Source organism: Chrysemys picta, chromosome 11, assembly GCF_011386835.1.
Source record: "Chrysemys picta bellii isolate R12L10 chromosome 11, ASM1138683v2, whole genome shotgun sequence".
In the NCBI taxonomy this organism is placed as follows: domain Eukaryota; kingdom Metazoa; phylum Chordata; order Testudines; family Emydidae; genus Chrysemys; species Chrysemys picta.
The window spans coordinates 57763787-57779443 of NC_088801.1; the positions used below are offsets into that span (position 1 = coordinate 57763787).

The 15657-nt window shown below is 43.7% G+C and overlaps 2 protein-coding genes across 17 annotated transcripts in view; one reads left to right on the plus strand and one right to left on the minus strand.

The window, feature by feature from the left end:
* The window catches only part of SPATS2L (spermatogenesis associated serine rich 2 like), a 166035-nt gene extending 152166 nt beyond the window's left edge, over positions 1-13869 (plus strand). For all 16 annotated transcript variants that reach the window (XM_065560913.1, XM_065560910.1, XM_065560912.1 and 13 more), the window contains 4 exons: positions 4776-4885; positions 6114-6216; positions 11493-11713; positions 12921-13869. In XM_065560913.1, the coding sequence (XP_065416985.1) occupies positions 4776-4885; positions 6114-6216; positions 11493-11713; positions 12921-13313 (827 nt within the window). In that variant the 3' untranslated portion in view covers positions 13314-13869. The remainder of the gene's footprint in view (positions 1-4775; positions 4886-6113; positions 6217-11492; positions 11714-12920) is intronic.
* Positions 1-15657, minus strand: part of LOC135974151 (serine/arginine repetitive matrix protein 2-like) — a 994828-nt gene that overhangs the window by 117608 nt on the left and 861563 nt on the right. The gene's annotated exons all lie outside the window — the stretch shown is intronic.

Consider the following 15657-nt stretch of genomic DNA (forward strand, 5'->3'; position numbering starts at 1 on the left):
ATGTGTTTTTGATTCTGCAGAAAAATTTAGTAGTAAATCAATTCCTCTAGCAGCATTACAGCATTGTTTGTTGTATACAGGGCCTCTGGTATTCTCTACCACTTCCTGAACAAGTTCTGGCTAAAAGAATTGTGTACCAAAGTTTAATAGATTTCTAGCCCTATAAATTCAGCTGGAGTGTGAACATGTATTAGTTAAAGCTCCATGTCTGTCACAGAAGTCACGGATTCCGTGACCTCTGTGACTTCTGCAGCCGCCGGTGCGGCTGGCTCCAGGGCTGCCCGAGCAGATCAGGCAGCTCCTGGGCCAGTCGCACCGGCCACTGCGGGGGCAGTTTGGGTGTGGGAGGGAGCTCAGGGCTGCGCTTACATCGGGGGGGCTCCCCAAAAGCGTCCGGCACATCCCTGTAGCTCCTAGGCGGAGGGACCAGGGGGCTCTATGCGCTGCCCCTGCAGCTCCCATTGGCTGCGGTTCCTGTCCAATGGGAGCTGCAGAGCCGAACCTCATGGCGGGGACAGTGCGCAGAGCCCCCCGGCCTTCCCTCCCCTAGGAGCTGCAGGGACATGCTGTCTGCTTCCAGGAAGCTGTGCGGAGCCTGGTAGGGAGCCTGCCAGCCCCGCCAACCCTCTCCCCCCACCCCCACCCCCCCCAGCACCAGTGAGGGTCCCAGGCCATGTGCCACCACTGCTGCCCCCTCCCCGGACCAGCGGCGCCCCCAGATCACCACCCCCAGAGAACCCCCGGCCCAAGTTTTAGTCTCAGGTATTTTTAGTAAAAGTCATGGACAGGTCACTGGCCGTGAATTTTTGTTTACTGCCCGTGACCTGTCCGTGGCTTTTACTAAAAATACCTGTGACTAAAACATACCCTTAGTAATAGTCAATAATGCAGGCATGTCAAAAATCTAAAGATGGCTGCAGAATTTCATATAGTCAAGAAGTCACTTTTTTGCCTTGGAATTTATTAACCCTTCAGAATATTTGGATGCGGTGACATCACTAATTCTCTAGTGTTCTCTATTTATATGGCACCTTTCATTCTGAATGACTCAACACACTTTTTATAGACTAAACATCCAGTCCTGCAAGCATTCCATGTGTGGAATCCCCATTGATATCAATGGGAGTTTTGTTTGCACCAGGCTTGCAGGATTGAGTCCTATATACATACAGCCAAACCCCTTCTCTTATGAAAATGTCCATGGGATTTTTAATGACTCTGAATGGACAGAACCTCCGTTTTTAAAGTATGTTTTTGTTCTGAAAAGTGACTGTAAATACGGCACCTTCTTACGACAGATCTGCCCTTGCATGTATTCAGAAACTTACCTGCTGACTTTAGTGACATATATATTTTAACTGCTGATAGTACCCTGTCACACACATGGAAATCATTTTATCTACCTTGGAGGGTTGAAGAATCAACCCAGTTAAGATTTAAACCTGTGATCCCAAGTAATCTAGAGATTTCAAATGATGAGACTTAACCTACTGTTACAGCTTGTGCAGTGCTTCTTGCATTTTCCGTTCTCAATCCCTGCATTCGTTTGCTAATGGTGAAACAGTAAAATATCTCTCATTTGGTTCACTATAGTACTATATACATGACTTTGAATATATGAAGATATATAGTGAAATATCAATAATACGGCTATATTTGGCTTTACAGCCTTTTTAAGGAAAGTTGTAATTATGCTCATGAATTTAAAAGGTATCTTAAAAAACAGATGTTGCTCAAAACCTGTTTTTCTAATTATCTGTTGAGGCAAATCTGATCAGATGCATTCCAGACTTTCATCTAATTTCTGTCTCTTGTATAGGTGTCATCTAGATAGGTATATTCTGGTGAGGGAAAAGGTAACACACAACAATGATTTAATGGGACACTGCAGCAGCTGCGGCACACCCCATATTAGCAATAACACTTTTAAACCAGCTCTAGTGGGAGTATGTCTGAGTAAGGACTAAAAAGGCTGAGCAGTGAGCTCAGGATTTGTCCCAATATTAGTAACTCAGGAAGAAGATTTGTGTCTGTCACGGATTAAGATACAGTCAGTCTTTCATTGGTTTTCCCCTGGTGGGCATGCTCCTGCTTCAATGAAGTCAATGGCAAAATTCCCATTGATGTCAGTGGAGCAAGATCCAATGCACAAATAAAGCCACATTTTAGAAATCCACAGTACAGCTCTGATGTTATCAGAGGGCTACACATTAATCTAGTCTGAGGCTACAATCCACTTTTTGGGTTAAGTAAAACTAGTTATATTATACAGAGATTCTAACTTAGGACGTACCTATTGGGTTTGTGCTGTATTAATATATCACTTTGGATTCAATTCCCTGCTCTCCCATTGACACTATATGTGTGTTTGGGCAGGTTTCTGTGCCTTTCTTTAAATTGCAGCTTCTGCTGTCTCTCAGGGCTATTGTGAGGGTTAGAGTCTGTAAAGTGCTTTTAGATCTTCGGGTTGCTGTTATTACTGAAATGTGTGTAGTATTAATTAATAATTATGTTATTATTTATCTTCACATCTTTCTGCCACATGGGAGGATTATTTAACTGATGATCATTTTTACTACACCTCTACCCCGATAGAATACTGTCCTCGGGAGCCAAAAAATCTTACTGTGTTATAGGTGAAACCGCGTTATATTGAACTTGCTTTGATCCACCGGAGTGCGCAGCCCTCCCTCTCCCCCCTCCCCCCAGAGCACTGCTTTACCACGTTATATCCGAATTTGTGTTATATCAGGTCGCGTTATATAGGTGTATTTCTATAGGTCAAATTTCCCAAATTGATAACCTTAACAGTGTGCAAAAATAGGTATTTGCATGTGTACCACATGCCAGCGTGCGTCTGCAGCTGTGGAATTTGAGCACATGATTTGGATAGTCTCTTTGGAAAATGTGGTCCTGAAACTGTAGAGACAGCACAGTTAGCACAATTTAAAATAATCCTTCAGCCAGGAATAAAGTATAAGCAAGGTGATCACTATAAAACGTAGTGACTTGTTTAGCAATCCAACAGGGATTCCCCACATAACAACGCTGGAGGCTATATTCCACGTATGGCTAGGGATGATGGGTGGAATGAAAAGATCAGCTAAGGAGCAAAGAAAAGGCCACCACTTAAGCATAACTATCAGTGCTCTTCGCTGCCACAGAGCCTTCATGTGAGGAACTCAAATCTCTTTACAAAAATTAGGGGATTAATCAACACAAACCCTCTGTAAGATTTGGTCATATTACACCTCATTTTAATGATGGTATAATGGAGGCACAAAGAGGGTAAGGGCTTGTCTACATGGGATGTTAGTGTCCAGTAAAACAGGGTGTGAATTTTAAAACACAGTAGCTGTCCCACACTAACTCCCTGCCTGGACGCTCTTATTCTGCACTAAAAGTGCTTTGTGTGGATTAATTTAGCTAAACCACAAAAAGTCACTCTGAGTACAGAGTAAGAGTGTTCACACTCTAAAGTCACATCCTAGCTTATTACACAATAACTTCCCTGGGTACATAAGCCCTAAGAGCCAACGTCACTCAGGAAATCTGTGGCAAAGCAAGCATAGAAATTAGGGGGTAGATCCAGCTGGTGTAAATTGTCAGAGTTCCAGGGAAGTCAACCAAATCTAACAGTTTACATCAGCTGAGGATGTGTACCAAGGTCTCTTGGCTCCCAGGCCTGTGCTTCTGCCATAAAAACATTATTTAAAATATCACCTTTCCTCCCTTTGCATTAATGCAAACCCCACCATTTCCCTACTGCTGAATCAGATTTTGCAAACACATGGATCATCAATGTTTAGATAACTGCAAATTTCATTGTCCTCCACAATTTGTCATATTACATAATCCTAAGCATCAAGAAAGAGTTGGCCATTGCTCTTGTGGTTTATAAGAATTTTTTCTAATAGCAGATTAGGGAGTGTAAAATAATCATTTCCTTATACAGGGTATACAACATGTGAAGTCTTGTATATTTAATATTTTTCATCAAAATCTTATGCATTTAGAATTTGTTACATAAATGGAATATGGCTTCATTAGATAAACTGCATAAGAGCATAATCTGTACTTGAAAGCAAAACCATAACTCTTATAAATTAGACAAACTATATATTAACAGAATTCTTTCAGAAGGGGATAAAATGGTCACATCTAAATAAAAGACATCATGCACCCGGATGTAAGGCTGTTGGCTCAAGTCACTTCCTACATCTCAGCTGAGTCCTCGATGATTTTGTGCTTTAAAAAAAGCATTGGAAAAAGCTCAAAACACCATATGTACCATCTGGTTGTCTAAATGTGGAAGGGCAGGTTTAACTTTGGGTGGGGATTTTGATTTTCTAACAGCATATCAATTTCTTAACAATAAACGGTTATGTTAAATCCATTGATTTGGATTAATCGGTGCAGACAGGGTCATATGGATGGAAATGTGCTTGGCATGTTGTATGTTTTCCCCATGTTGATGTATAATGTTAATGAACAGAGACAAGGTGGGTGAGATAATACCTTTTCCAAGCTTTCCAGCTGCACAGAGCTCTTCTTCCCAGACCTAAAGAAGTGCTCTGTGTAAGCTCAAAAGCTTGTGTCTCTCACCAACAGAAATTGGTCCAATACAAGATATTACCTCAGCCACCTTGTCTCTCTACTATCCTGGAACCAACACAGCTACAACAACGCTGCAAACAATGTTAATGTACAGACAGTAATTAGTTAAAAAGCGATTATGTTCCTAGCACTAATGTATTATCGTTTTTGCTTGGCAGTGGAAATCTTGACTGCTCGTCAGAAAAGAGCTGAGGAGCTAAAGAGACTGACAGACTTAGCTAGTCAGATGGCTGAGACACAACTGGCTGAACTCAGGGCTGAAATTAAGGTTAGTCCACCAAGACCCTTCCATTTGGATGCGTGCTCTCTTTACATGGCTACTGAGCCTGTGCTGCCAGCATAACTTTGTATCCCTATTCTGTGCTATAAATGCTTAGGACCTGAATGTTGCTGACCATTTGTGGGTGTGGCAGGGAGGGGCACCTGCTCAGGGCAAGCCTCTGTACTTCTGGCCAATGAATAGAAACTAGTATGGAGGAGGTCCAAGCTGCACCCTATTAAATAGTGTAGCAGGGGCTTCTGCTGCGTGTGCATCCCAGAGTTATTAGTCCCAATTAGTTATGGCCAATATTGAGCCTGTAAGCTTAAAGGCCAAAGAACAAAAACCTCTGCACAGTGGAAGAATGACACAAGCTCCTTTTCCCAAATATCAAATTGATCCATCAGTCAATCTGGTTCTTCTTGTATTGTGCTGTGAAGCACACCAACTCAGACTGCAGGTGACAGCTTCGCTGAGATTGCCTTGGCACAGAAACTGACACTGGGGATGACGTGACATCAGGAAAGAGGCCATCCCCTCCATAATGGTTGTTGAATGGTTGCTGCTAAGGCTTTTTGGACTGTAACCAGTACCTTGAAGTGCACTTGTAAGTGAACAGGTAACCCCCAGAACAGAGTACTGCTGGTATATTATTGTAGCACACCAAAATACCTTGCTCTCTCCCCTTCCTGGTGGAGGCATATGCAGTGACCAGGAGGGGCTACAAGTTGGAGCTCTGTATAACCCCACATGTCAGAGCTCTCAGGAAGGAAGCCAAGAGACTTATTTCTACCCTTTGGTACCTGTCATAGAGGAGGAAGCAAAGCTACAGAAGGGCATTCCCAGCCACTTCCACCAGGTTCTGCAAGTGAGTCAACAAAATCTTTCGGTCGAAATCAAAGGCCGCTGAGAGGCCTAGCAATCATCAGGCCACTTTGGGCCTGATTCCATCTCTGGCATTGAAAAGGGACCTTAAACTGGATGTATTGTACAGTGTAATGTACACCTATTTCAAGGTCCCTTTACACTGCCAGAACTTAATACAGAATGGGAAACTCCTCCTGTTTTATTTGCTCAGATTCTGTGCAGAGAGCCTGAGCATTGGTGGATGACAGACAGCGGAGACCTTACAGTGACTTTGGGATAATTAACATTAGGGTGATTTCTTCACCATCCATATAATGAAGTGGGATACATTAGAATGTTAGTCAATGTTAATTTCCGTGTATTTTTGTAGCACTTTGTGAGTGAACGCAAATATGATGAAGAGCTGGGTAGGTCTGCCCGGTTCTCCTGCGACATAGAACAGCTAAAAACCCAAATTCAGCTCTGCGGAGAAAGTAAGTTCTGGTGATTTTCAAAGTAAGTGTTGTGTGATTGTAGTGACAATTTGACTTCTCTGCACTACCATGATGTCAAGGGACCAGATTCAGCCCTGGCATAAGAGGGAGCAACTGCACTGATTTCAGAAGATGTGTAGTTTTTTGCAGAAGCTAAATTTGGCACAAGGTATTTTACACCTGTCTGTCTGTAAATTTACTGAGCTGCTCACAACTATTGTCTGCTCCAAAAGGCATGTTCCCCGGATGCAAAATTTGACCTCTCTTATTTCTCATTATATCATGCAAGACTTGTATGTTTTTAAAAAAACAAATACTTCAATTCTTTTCTCCTCCCTCCAGCCATCTACCCCCCCACACACCCCAAAAAAACCATCCTAGCAGCCCCAGCACTCATGAGCAAACAAAAACATGGCATGGTGGAGGAAAAACGATTTCTGGAGGAAAAACTATTTCCAGTTTCAGGTTTCCAAGGAGTTACTATAAATAGCAAGAAAATCAAATCGTGAATCTGCCAGAATGAATCTTGTGATTCCATTGCCTAAGAATTGTTTCCCTCAAGTCACAAACAGTTTAATGCACAAGAACACAGGAACTGTTATGGCGGAACAGTCTGAGGGATCCATCTAACCCAGTATCCTGTCTCTGTTAGTGGCCAATCCCAGATGTGCTGGAGGAAAGCATGAATTTCCAAATAATGCATCCAATTATGCACAGTGATCTCATGGTAACTATCTCATGCCCTAAAGCTTAAGGATTTGGAAGTTCTTTTATTGTCATCCTAGCTAGTGTAACCACAGCTGCTAGTGATGTAAACATATACTCATTTTTTTAATTTTACTAAATATTTCCCTAAATAACCTGCAGCTGCAGTGAACTTCACAGGTTAATTGGCTTATCAATGCAATTACCTAACTCTGAGCACATGAGCTGACCCACTGAATTCAGAACATTGCAATCTGTAGGGCTACTACTATTAAGGATAGTGATGAGACAGCAGGGCATTGGACTGGGACTCAAGAGAACTGGACTCTATTCCTAGTTTTGCTGGAATAGTCAGTTCCTCTCTCTGGGCCTTTTGTCTCTGTCCCATCCTTTGTTTGGCTTGTCTATTTAGATTGTAAGATCTTCAAGGCAGGGACTGTCTGTCTGTATAATGCTTACCATCATGGGACCCTGACCAAGACTGGGACCTTGAGATGCCACTGTAGTACAAATAATTAGTAATGTGCTTATAGCTAAGCATGTGCTGAAAGGCTTTGCTGAATTGGGGTCTTTTTGCAGGAACTACTAACACAAGTTTGTGCAACGTAAGGAACTTGTGGGGTTTGAGCAGCCAGGGAGGGTAAGCTGCACAATCTGACAGTGTAAGACAGCTGTCAGTGTGAAATGAAAGCAACAGGAATGATACACATCTGTGGGTGATAGATTTTAAAGTGTTCCAGTTGCTCGCTCTCCAAAGTGTAATCATCTCTATAAGATCACTTTAAAATATAACACATCTTCATTGTACTATTTATTTTTTTACAATCTCCTAAAGGAAAATATGTATTTTCTGTTAAAAAGTAAGTAGCCCACTTTATGACAGGTAGCTTGATGCTTGCACTGGCTTCCACACCAGCCTGTCTGTCATAAAAAGACAGAATGGTAGAATGCAATGCCAGCGCAGCTCAGATCATCCTCTCTGCTTATAAAAGAGAGATCTATATGTCACTGTTTTGCTCTGTGCAGTTCAGCAGTATGGAGTTACATTATTTTTGCTAAGAGGTCACCTAGTGGTGGGAAATAAATAAATAAGAGATTAAAAAAACACTACAAAAACTAGCTCGTGCTTGGTTTGTAAATACACTTGGCATTAGGATGCAACCTCTTTTTTCATCCTAGTGGTGGGGAGATGGGGAATCCTCCCTGAATAATGTTGAACATTAGATAAAACTATATATCTGGCTGGAAACTTCCCTTCTCTCTGGACGCTGAAGACTCTGTCCACCATCTCTTGCTCTTGATGCATATTTGCATCATCTGTGCTTGTAAGACGAAGTGGGACAAGGAAGTTCTGTAATCAGAAGTCAGAGCAGAGCGAGGTGGGGCAGCCATAATCTATTTACAGCACCAGAGCCCTTTCTGAGACTACTAATGGGCCAGAAACTCAAATGGCTGAAGACCCTATGGAAGTGCTGTAGGGATCCAGAACTGAAGAGTTGGTTTTAGTGAACTTTAAGCCAAAATCTGTAAGTGTTTGAGATGCAACCCTTTGAATGGGGTGGTAGCAGGAATGACAGAAACATGTGAGATTGAACAGTGGCAATTCCTCAAGTAGTTTTCCAGTGGCATATATGAGATGAGTTTGTGGTCTCCATCAAGGTAGTAGTTGACAAGCATCCATATCAGAATCAAGCCTCTGGGTTGGCAGGCTCCCTAGGCTATTATTGAAGGAGCCATGGAGACTGGACTATCCTCTCACTCCTAGAGATGGCCTTTGCAACTTGCAAGTCAGAGTGGAGGCACATTGTTGGGGCATAAAAAGGAAGCTTGCATGGCTGTTACCCATGCTATACCTCTTCTGTAGAAGGAGTGAAAACTCCATCGCAGCAGCCTTTTATCAGCATGAAATTCACTTCAATTTCCAGGCCAAATTCAGTCCAAGGTGTAAGGGGCACAACCAGTTTTGGATTATCACATGACAAAGTGGGCATGTACCTAGGGCCAAAATTCAGGGAGAAGGCCTAGGACCTACTGAACAGCCATGCAATACATTCATCACAGCTAGGCTGGCCATGCTGTGGATTCACTAGGACTGACTCATCTTGCTGCTACTTGTGGTGCTGCTCACCATGATGGAGGGGTGGCTGGGCCAAATCTGAATAGTAATGCAACCCCATGAGCCAGGTTGCAATGCCACTCACTCAAATTTGGCCCAGCCATCCCTCCATCATGGTGAGCAGTGTTCCCTCTAATTTTTCCCACCCATGTGCGGAATGAATTTTGTTATGTGCACCAATATGGCGGTGATGCGTGACATACCACCTTCATACTGGTGCACATAACAGTCTTCGTGTGGTGGGGTTCGGAGTGTGGGAGAGGGCTGAGGGTTGGGGCAGAGGGTTGGGTGCAGGAATGTGAGGGCTCCGGCTGGGCGTGCGGGCTCTGGGTGGGGCCGGGGATGAGGGGCTCAGGGCTGGGGCAGAGAGTTGGGTGCAGGAGTGAGGGCTGGGGCTGCGGGCTCTGGGGTGGGGCTGGGGATGAGGGGTTTGGAGTGCAGGAGAGTGCTCTGGGGCTACGGCAGGGAGAGAGGACTTCCCCCAGCTCTCTCTCCCTGCAGCAGCACCTGGGCTGGGGAAGAAAGGGCCCTCTCCCCACCGTGTCAGCTCCAGGGCTGGGGCCGCAGGATAGGCACTGGCTGCGGCTGGGTTCGGGTCTGGCCAGGGCGTTCGGGCCGGGGTAGGGGAGGCCGGTCTAGGTTGGGGCCCGGGGAGGGGCACCCCTTCCCCGGCCGGTCCTCCGGGCAGGTTCCCTGAGTGCCTGCGTGACACTAAGAAGGCTGCTGCACAGCCGCGTAGCTTACAGGGAACTTAGGGTGAGCGGTGCACCTAGCAGCAGCAGGATGAGCCGCTAGTCCCGGTGGATCCACAGCATGGCCAGCCCAGCCACACTGCCTGTACTGTACAGCTGTTCTTCGTTGTGCATATTAGAAGGTAGGGACCCAGAAGTGTATGTTTCCCAAAGAGGCCAACCATGGGTTAAGCTGGCACTGAGTACAACTCCCATTGACCATGAGCAGTGGGGGAATTATCGGCACTTGCCTCTTTTTGTGTATTTCTCTCTCCGCTGCTAGGGGATGCTCATTAAAACATTCTGTTTTTCCTATTACAAGAACTGAGACAGTATTTCAATGTGAGGAAACCTGCAGCGAGTTTGTTCAGCCCAACCGTTTAAAAGTTCACAGACGAAGAAGCAATAGGCACCAGGAATAAAGAGCCAATATTTTACATTTTTTATTGTTAAAAAAATACTAGCTACAAATCCAGCTGACCTTTTCTAGCCTAGTGCCGGAGGCAGCCAGCGGAGTGATGCTGTTTCTGATGCTGGCAATGGAAACACCCAGTGGAAGAGACGGCAGATTTCACTGCTGATTTAACAGAGTTTCACATACCTTCAGTCTTTACACAGTGTGTTTAGAGTTCTTAGCCAGCATCAAAGCAGCTTGAAAACCAGCTTACAGCCTCTCTCTGCCAATGTCACAAACAGCACCTCCCTTCAGCAAGATAGGCATCCCAGCACACAAATATAGACATCCAGGCTCTGGCTTTACTCCTGGGGGACAGTGCTTTTTACCTTCAGGCAGCTCTACTGAGTAATATCTCTCTTTGCCTTTGGGGTACGGATTGTGCCTGGCCCTGTGCAGGTAGACAAGGAATGGAGAAGAAGCAAGAAGCCTCTTGGACAAGAGGGCAAAGGGTACAATGAGAGACTTTCCACTCAGGGAACTCAAGGACTCCCCAGGGCCCACACCAGTGTCAGCACTAAGAGAGAACTGGGTACTGCATGCACCCTTCCCAAAGGGGGTAAGGTGGCCACGCTTCTGGGAAACATTATGCATGCTCCCAGAGCTCCTGAAGGGGTGATGTGCTTCCTCGCTGCCCCTAACATGGTGTTACAGCTCTGTGCTACAATCCAGCTCACAGTTTCACTGGATTATGTCCACAGAGGTATTGACCCGGATTACATCCCAGGAAGAGTTAGATTGACATAGATCCCAGTCCTGTGAGCTGCTGAGCTGTGAAGCTGATGGGAGTAGAGAGTACTTAGCACTTTGGAGGACTGAATCCATAAAAAGGAATTTGAGATTTGGGTCTTAGCAGCACAGAGAGAAAAATCCTGCAGAACATAATGTGGATCCAGGCCTGCCCAATATGGATGCCCATGCCAGGGCAATTCCTCTCTTGTTTTTATTGCATTCTGAGCCATATTTCCCTTTGGAAGAGCAGCCTCTCCTAAATATTGACCTCTTCCTAAGAGTTTTGAAATTGTGGAGCTTCTTCAAGATAGTCTCCTGCTGAACACATCCCTGGGGTAACTCCACCAAGGTCAGTGGGTTGCACCAGGATTGGCCCTTGATCTCCAAAAATGTCTTCTGGAACAAGAATAAATAAAAGGCTATGGACCTGATTCTGAAATGACTCCACTGAATTCTGGTGTAACTGAGATACACATCTGGGCTTTGTGTTTTGGTGCTGATGATGTACCTGATAACACTGAGTGTTTTTCTTTTGTAGTTTCTCATCCAAAGAACAACTACTCCTCAAGAACACCATGCAGTTCTGTGCTGCTGTCAGTGACTTCGCATGTGGCATCTGGCAAGCAAAGTACACACTCCCGAAAATCCTCTAGTCACATCAAGAACTTTGATAGTAAAACGGCCAGCACTAAAATGCCAAATCATCTTATTTCCAATCCCACAGAATCCTCTCCCCAAGTAACCCCAACAAATAAACAGGTGAGAAACTAGATACAAGCTAGACTGAAGTTCAACAGTCACAAACTCATGGGAAAATCTGCAGTATTACAAGTGAACAACACAAAACCAAATACCATTGTGCAATACATCATATGCAATTCACCATTCGCAGGGATGGACAAAATGAACTAGTAGATGTTTTCCAAATCCAGTTTCATGACTGTGTGGAACATATGTGATGGAGGAACATAGGAATTGCCATACCAAGAACAGATCAATGCCCTGTGACCACTACCATTTGCTTCAGAGCAAGGTTTTTAAGACCCTGCCTGGTACCTAATTGCCCTACACTATGCTATGGGGACATATTTATTCCTATTGGTAAGTGATCAACTCATGCCTTCAGGATGTGGTAGATCTTGAAATTTGAAATCTGCCTGATTTCAAGAGAATTATATTACACCTCTACCCCGATATAACACTATCCTCAGGAGCCAAAAATTTTTACCGCGTTATAGGTGAAACCGTGTTGTATCGAACTTGCTTTGATCCGCCGGAGTGCGCAGTCCCCCCCCCCCCCCCCCCCTTGGAGTGCTGCTTTACTGCGTTCTATCTGAATTCGTGTTATATCGGGTCGCGTTATATCGGGGTAGAGGTGGATTTCACAAGCTCAGTAGTTCTGCTTACTATACTGTGGCATGTTTACATCTGTTTCATTTACAGGAGCTCCCTGCAATACCCTGTCCTGTAGTGCTTACTTGGGTAAAGCTCCTGAGGAAGTCAGGCTGAGTTTTGCCGGACCAGGGCCGGGGGAGTCAAAGTGAACCTGAGTCCAGATCCTCAGAGGTATTTGGGTGCCTCACTCCCATTGATTCCAATACAAGTAAGGCACCTAAATACCTTTGAGGGTCAGGGCCCACGTTTTTTACTGCTACTTACCTTTGCTGCTGGTGTTTCTGTGGAGCTGTCTAATACATCATCACCTTTTGACCAGCACGCGCATTTGCAAACTGCTCAGGTGCAAACTCTGTAGTGAGGGTCTTGTAGATATAGCTGTTTTTAACAGAGCGCTAGCAATGATCAAGCTTATATGTTCTGTTACATCCAGGGTTAAACAAATGCACTGGCTGCATAAGGAATTTGATTCTGCATATACTTATTAATATTCACTGTGTTATATTTGTTTTTAACAGCATCTTTTAAGGGGGCGTGCAACCTAACGATCATTCATTTTCCTTCTTGATAGAATGGGCCGTCTAGCCAGAGACGAAGATTTAACTCACAGTATCACGGCATCCGGCTCAATGGGTCTGTCAAGTCACAATGTGCCAGTAACGAAACAGATCAAAATAATATAAAGAGCAGTTCCAGATATGAACACAGAAGACAACAGCATAGTTTCAGACCTAAAAATAAAGGAGCTATGAAAAATCAAGACCAGTCCACAGCTACAAGGACCACAGAGAATCTCACAAATACAGAAAAAAACCAAAGAAAGCATCGTCCAGAGAGCACCGAGCCCAGACCATCCCGCAGCAGTGTTGCTAGGGTATCTCAGTGCAATTTATGCCCTGCAAGAATAGAGGCCTCTGCTGATGCCACTGTTCTTTCAGTGCCAGCTGTGACTTTGGTGGCTTAAATTCTCGCCAAGAAGAGAGACAAAGCAAATTTATTTTTTTCCATTTCAGTTTCTCACTCGAGGTGCTAGTTGAAATGCTGACAAAAAGCTAGTGTGTCAGAAAACAGAATCAATTTAAATCAGTTGCTGCTTAAAAACCTGTTGGCATTTTTATTAATTCCAAATAATCAGCAGTAGTTCACCTCATACTTTCAAGGCTTTGCTCAATATGCTCAAGGTTATTTTTGTCATAACAATGCAGCATTTTAGCCAGGCAGTGTTTGCTTCTTAGAAAAACCAAATCTAGGTTGAACAAAATAAATTGAAGATTAAATGCGTAGTAGCAAGATGCCTGCTATAGATATGTGGTTGTACCAGTCCACTCTGTTGTTCGTAGAGCAGCTAATGTTAGAAAAAATAACAGGAAGTTCATACATCATGGTCTGCAATGAAAACAGATGCTCTTATAGAATTTTTCAGTACAAGTCTATACAGCGCTCTTTCTCTCCATATATCTATATTATATACTCACAATATTGCTCTATACAAAACAAATTAAAAAATATAATGCATTTGATTTCTGTCTGTTATTCCATAATGAAAGATCTGTAAGATCAAGTATAAATTGTATTTAATACATAATATATTGGTATTTTTCATTGGTAAACTACTCAGAGTCTGGAAAAATTCTTAAGTTTGGAATGTATATAGTCACAGTTATCCAGGTGCACAGTCCAATTCTCCACCTTTATCAGTCACTTTTCTATGACTAATTGGAATTATTTTTTTGCGTATGAAAAGTTGCAGTTGCATCCAAACTGTTTTTCACTATAGGAACCATCTCTCCCACAGGAGAGCTATGACTCTTACAAATCTCTTATGGCAACATGCAGCAGAAAGTGGAGATGGATATTTGAGTGGATATCACATCCATCTGAATTTTCTATTTAAAAAAATCCTAGATAGTTTTAAATGTTCTAAAAACCTTGTTTCTTCCAAAAAAATTAAAAGTTACTCCCTAAAATCTCTAATGTTTGCTGCTTTGCAGTACCAAACCACATGAGCATCTCATTTGTTTATATTCATCTTTGTGGCAACAACCACACTCAGCATGCACTTTGGGCCCAATCTTGCAGTTCTTATTCAAGTAAAAGTCCCACCAAGATCAGTTCTCTTATTTGTTTATTTGATTTTTAGGGCTTTATTCCTTGCTTGTTGAAATTCATCTTTGACATTTGGGCCCTGACCTAAAACTCACTGATGTCAGCTGGAGTCTTTCAACTAACTTCAATGGATTCTGGATCTGGCCTTTACTTTCTGTTGTGGACTAGATTCCAATACCCCGAGTCACGCTGAATAGCACCTTGAGCCACAAGTAGCTCTATTGACTTCAAAGGGACTGCTTGTGAAGTAACCTACTACTCAGCAGAAGGTATGAAAATCTGGCCCTCTGTCACCACATTAATGAAATGCCTGACTAGGCGGCTTATTTGCTACCCTTCACTTTGTCATAGTTACGTCTGCCTAATTGTTACTAGAGAGCTTTATTCAGTTGCACTACATGATGCTATTTCCCCTTCAAAAAAAATCTTAAAGCATGAATGTCCTTGTTTGCTTTTCAAATGAGGGACATCATTTATGCCCAATCTTTGCTCATTTCTCTGAGTGACATCAATGGAAGTTCCCCAGGTGGATATTGGGCTATATCTGGCTCTAAGAAGCAATTAGCTTCTCTTCATCTTGAGAGATAGTGAAGGAAAAAATAAAAATATGGGGACAAACATTTCCTACTTAAATATTTCCTCAACAACAAGGCATTGCTTCTCTACTGCTCACCCTGCAGATTACCAGGAAGTAGCTCACTTTGCAAAAGGCTTGAATGGTTTGCTCTCCATTTCAAACCCACAAGGCTCACTGACTGCATGCTTGCAGATGGATGATCAGAAGAGACTGGATTAATGCTAACCTGAGCTCCTGCTGTTTGCAAAGGTGGGTGGGGGGAGTGGCTTCTGTTTTCCAGAGTGGATTGCAGATGGTTGGGCTAGAAAGGAATAAGGAAGTTGTCCCATGGAATTGTGGGATACTTCAGGCTGACTCCCAGGCCCCAAGTCAAGCAGGGCTGTGTCTATACTGCAAAGTGATAGGACTCAGACTGTGGGGCCTGACTTAATCCATGCTCAGACCCTCCAGGCCTGCAGGGTCCTGGGACCCTGAACCTGGGTCAGGGAGCTAACTTGCATGAGCCATCCAAATTTATTCACTAGAGCAAACCAAACAACATTTCCCATGAAGCTCACAAAGCAGCCAGGCTCTAAAACTTCATCTCCTGAGACTTCCCTCTCACCCCTAATGCTACTATCTTATC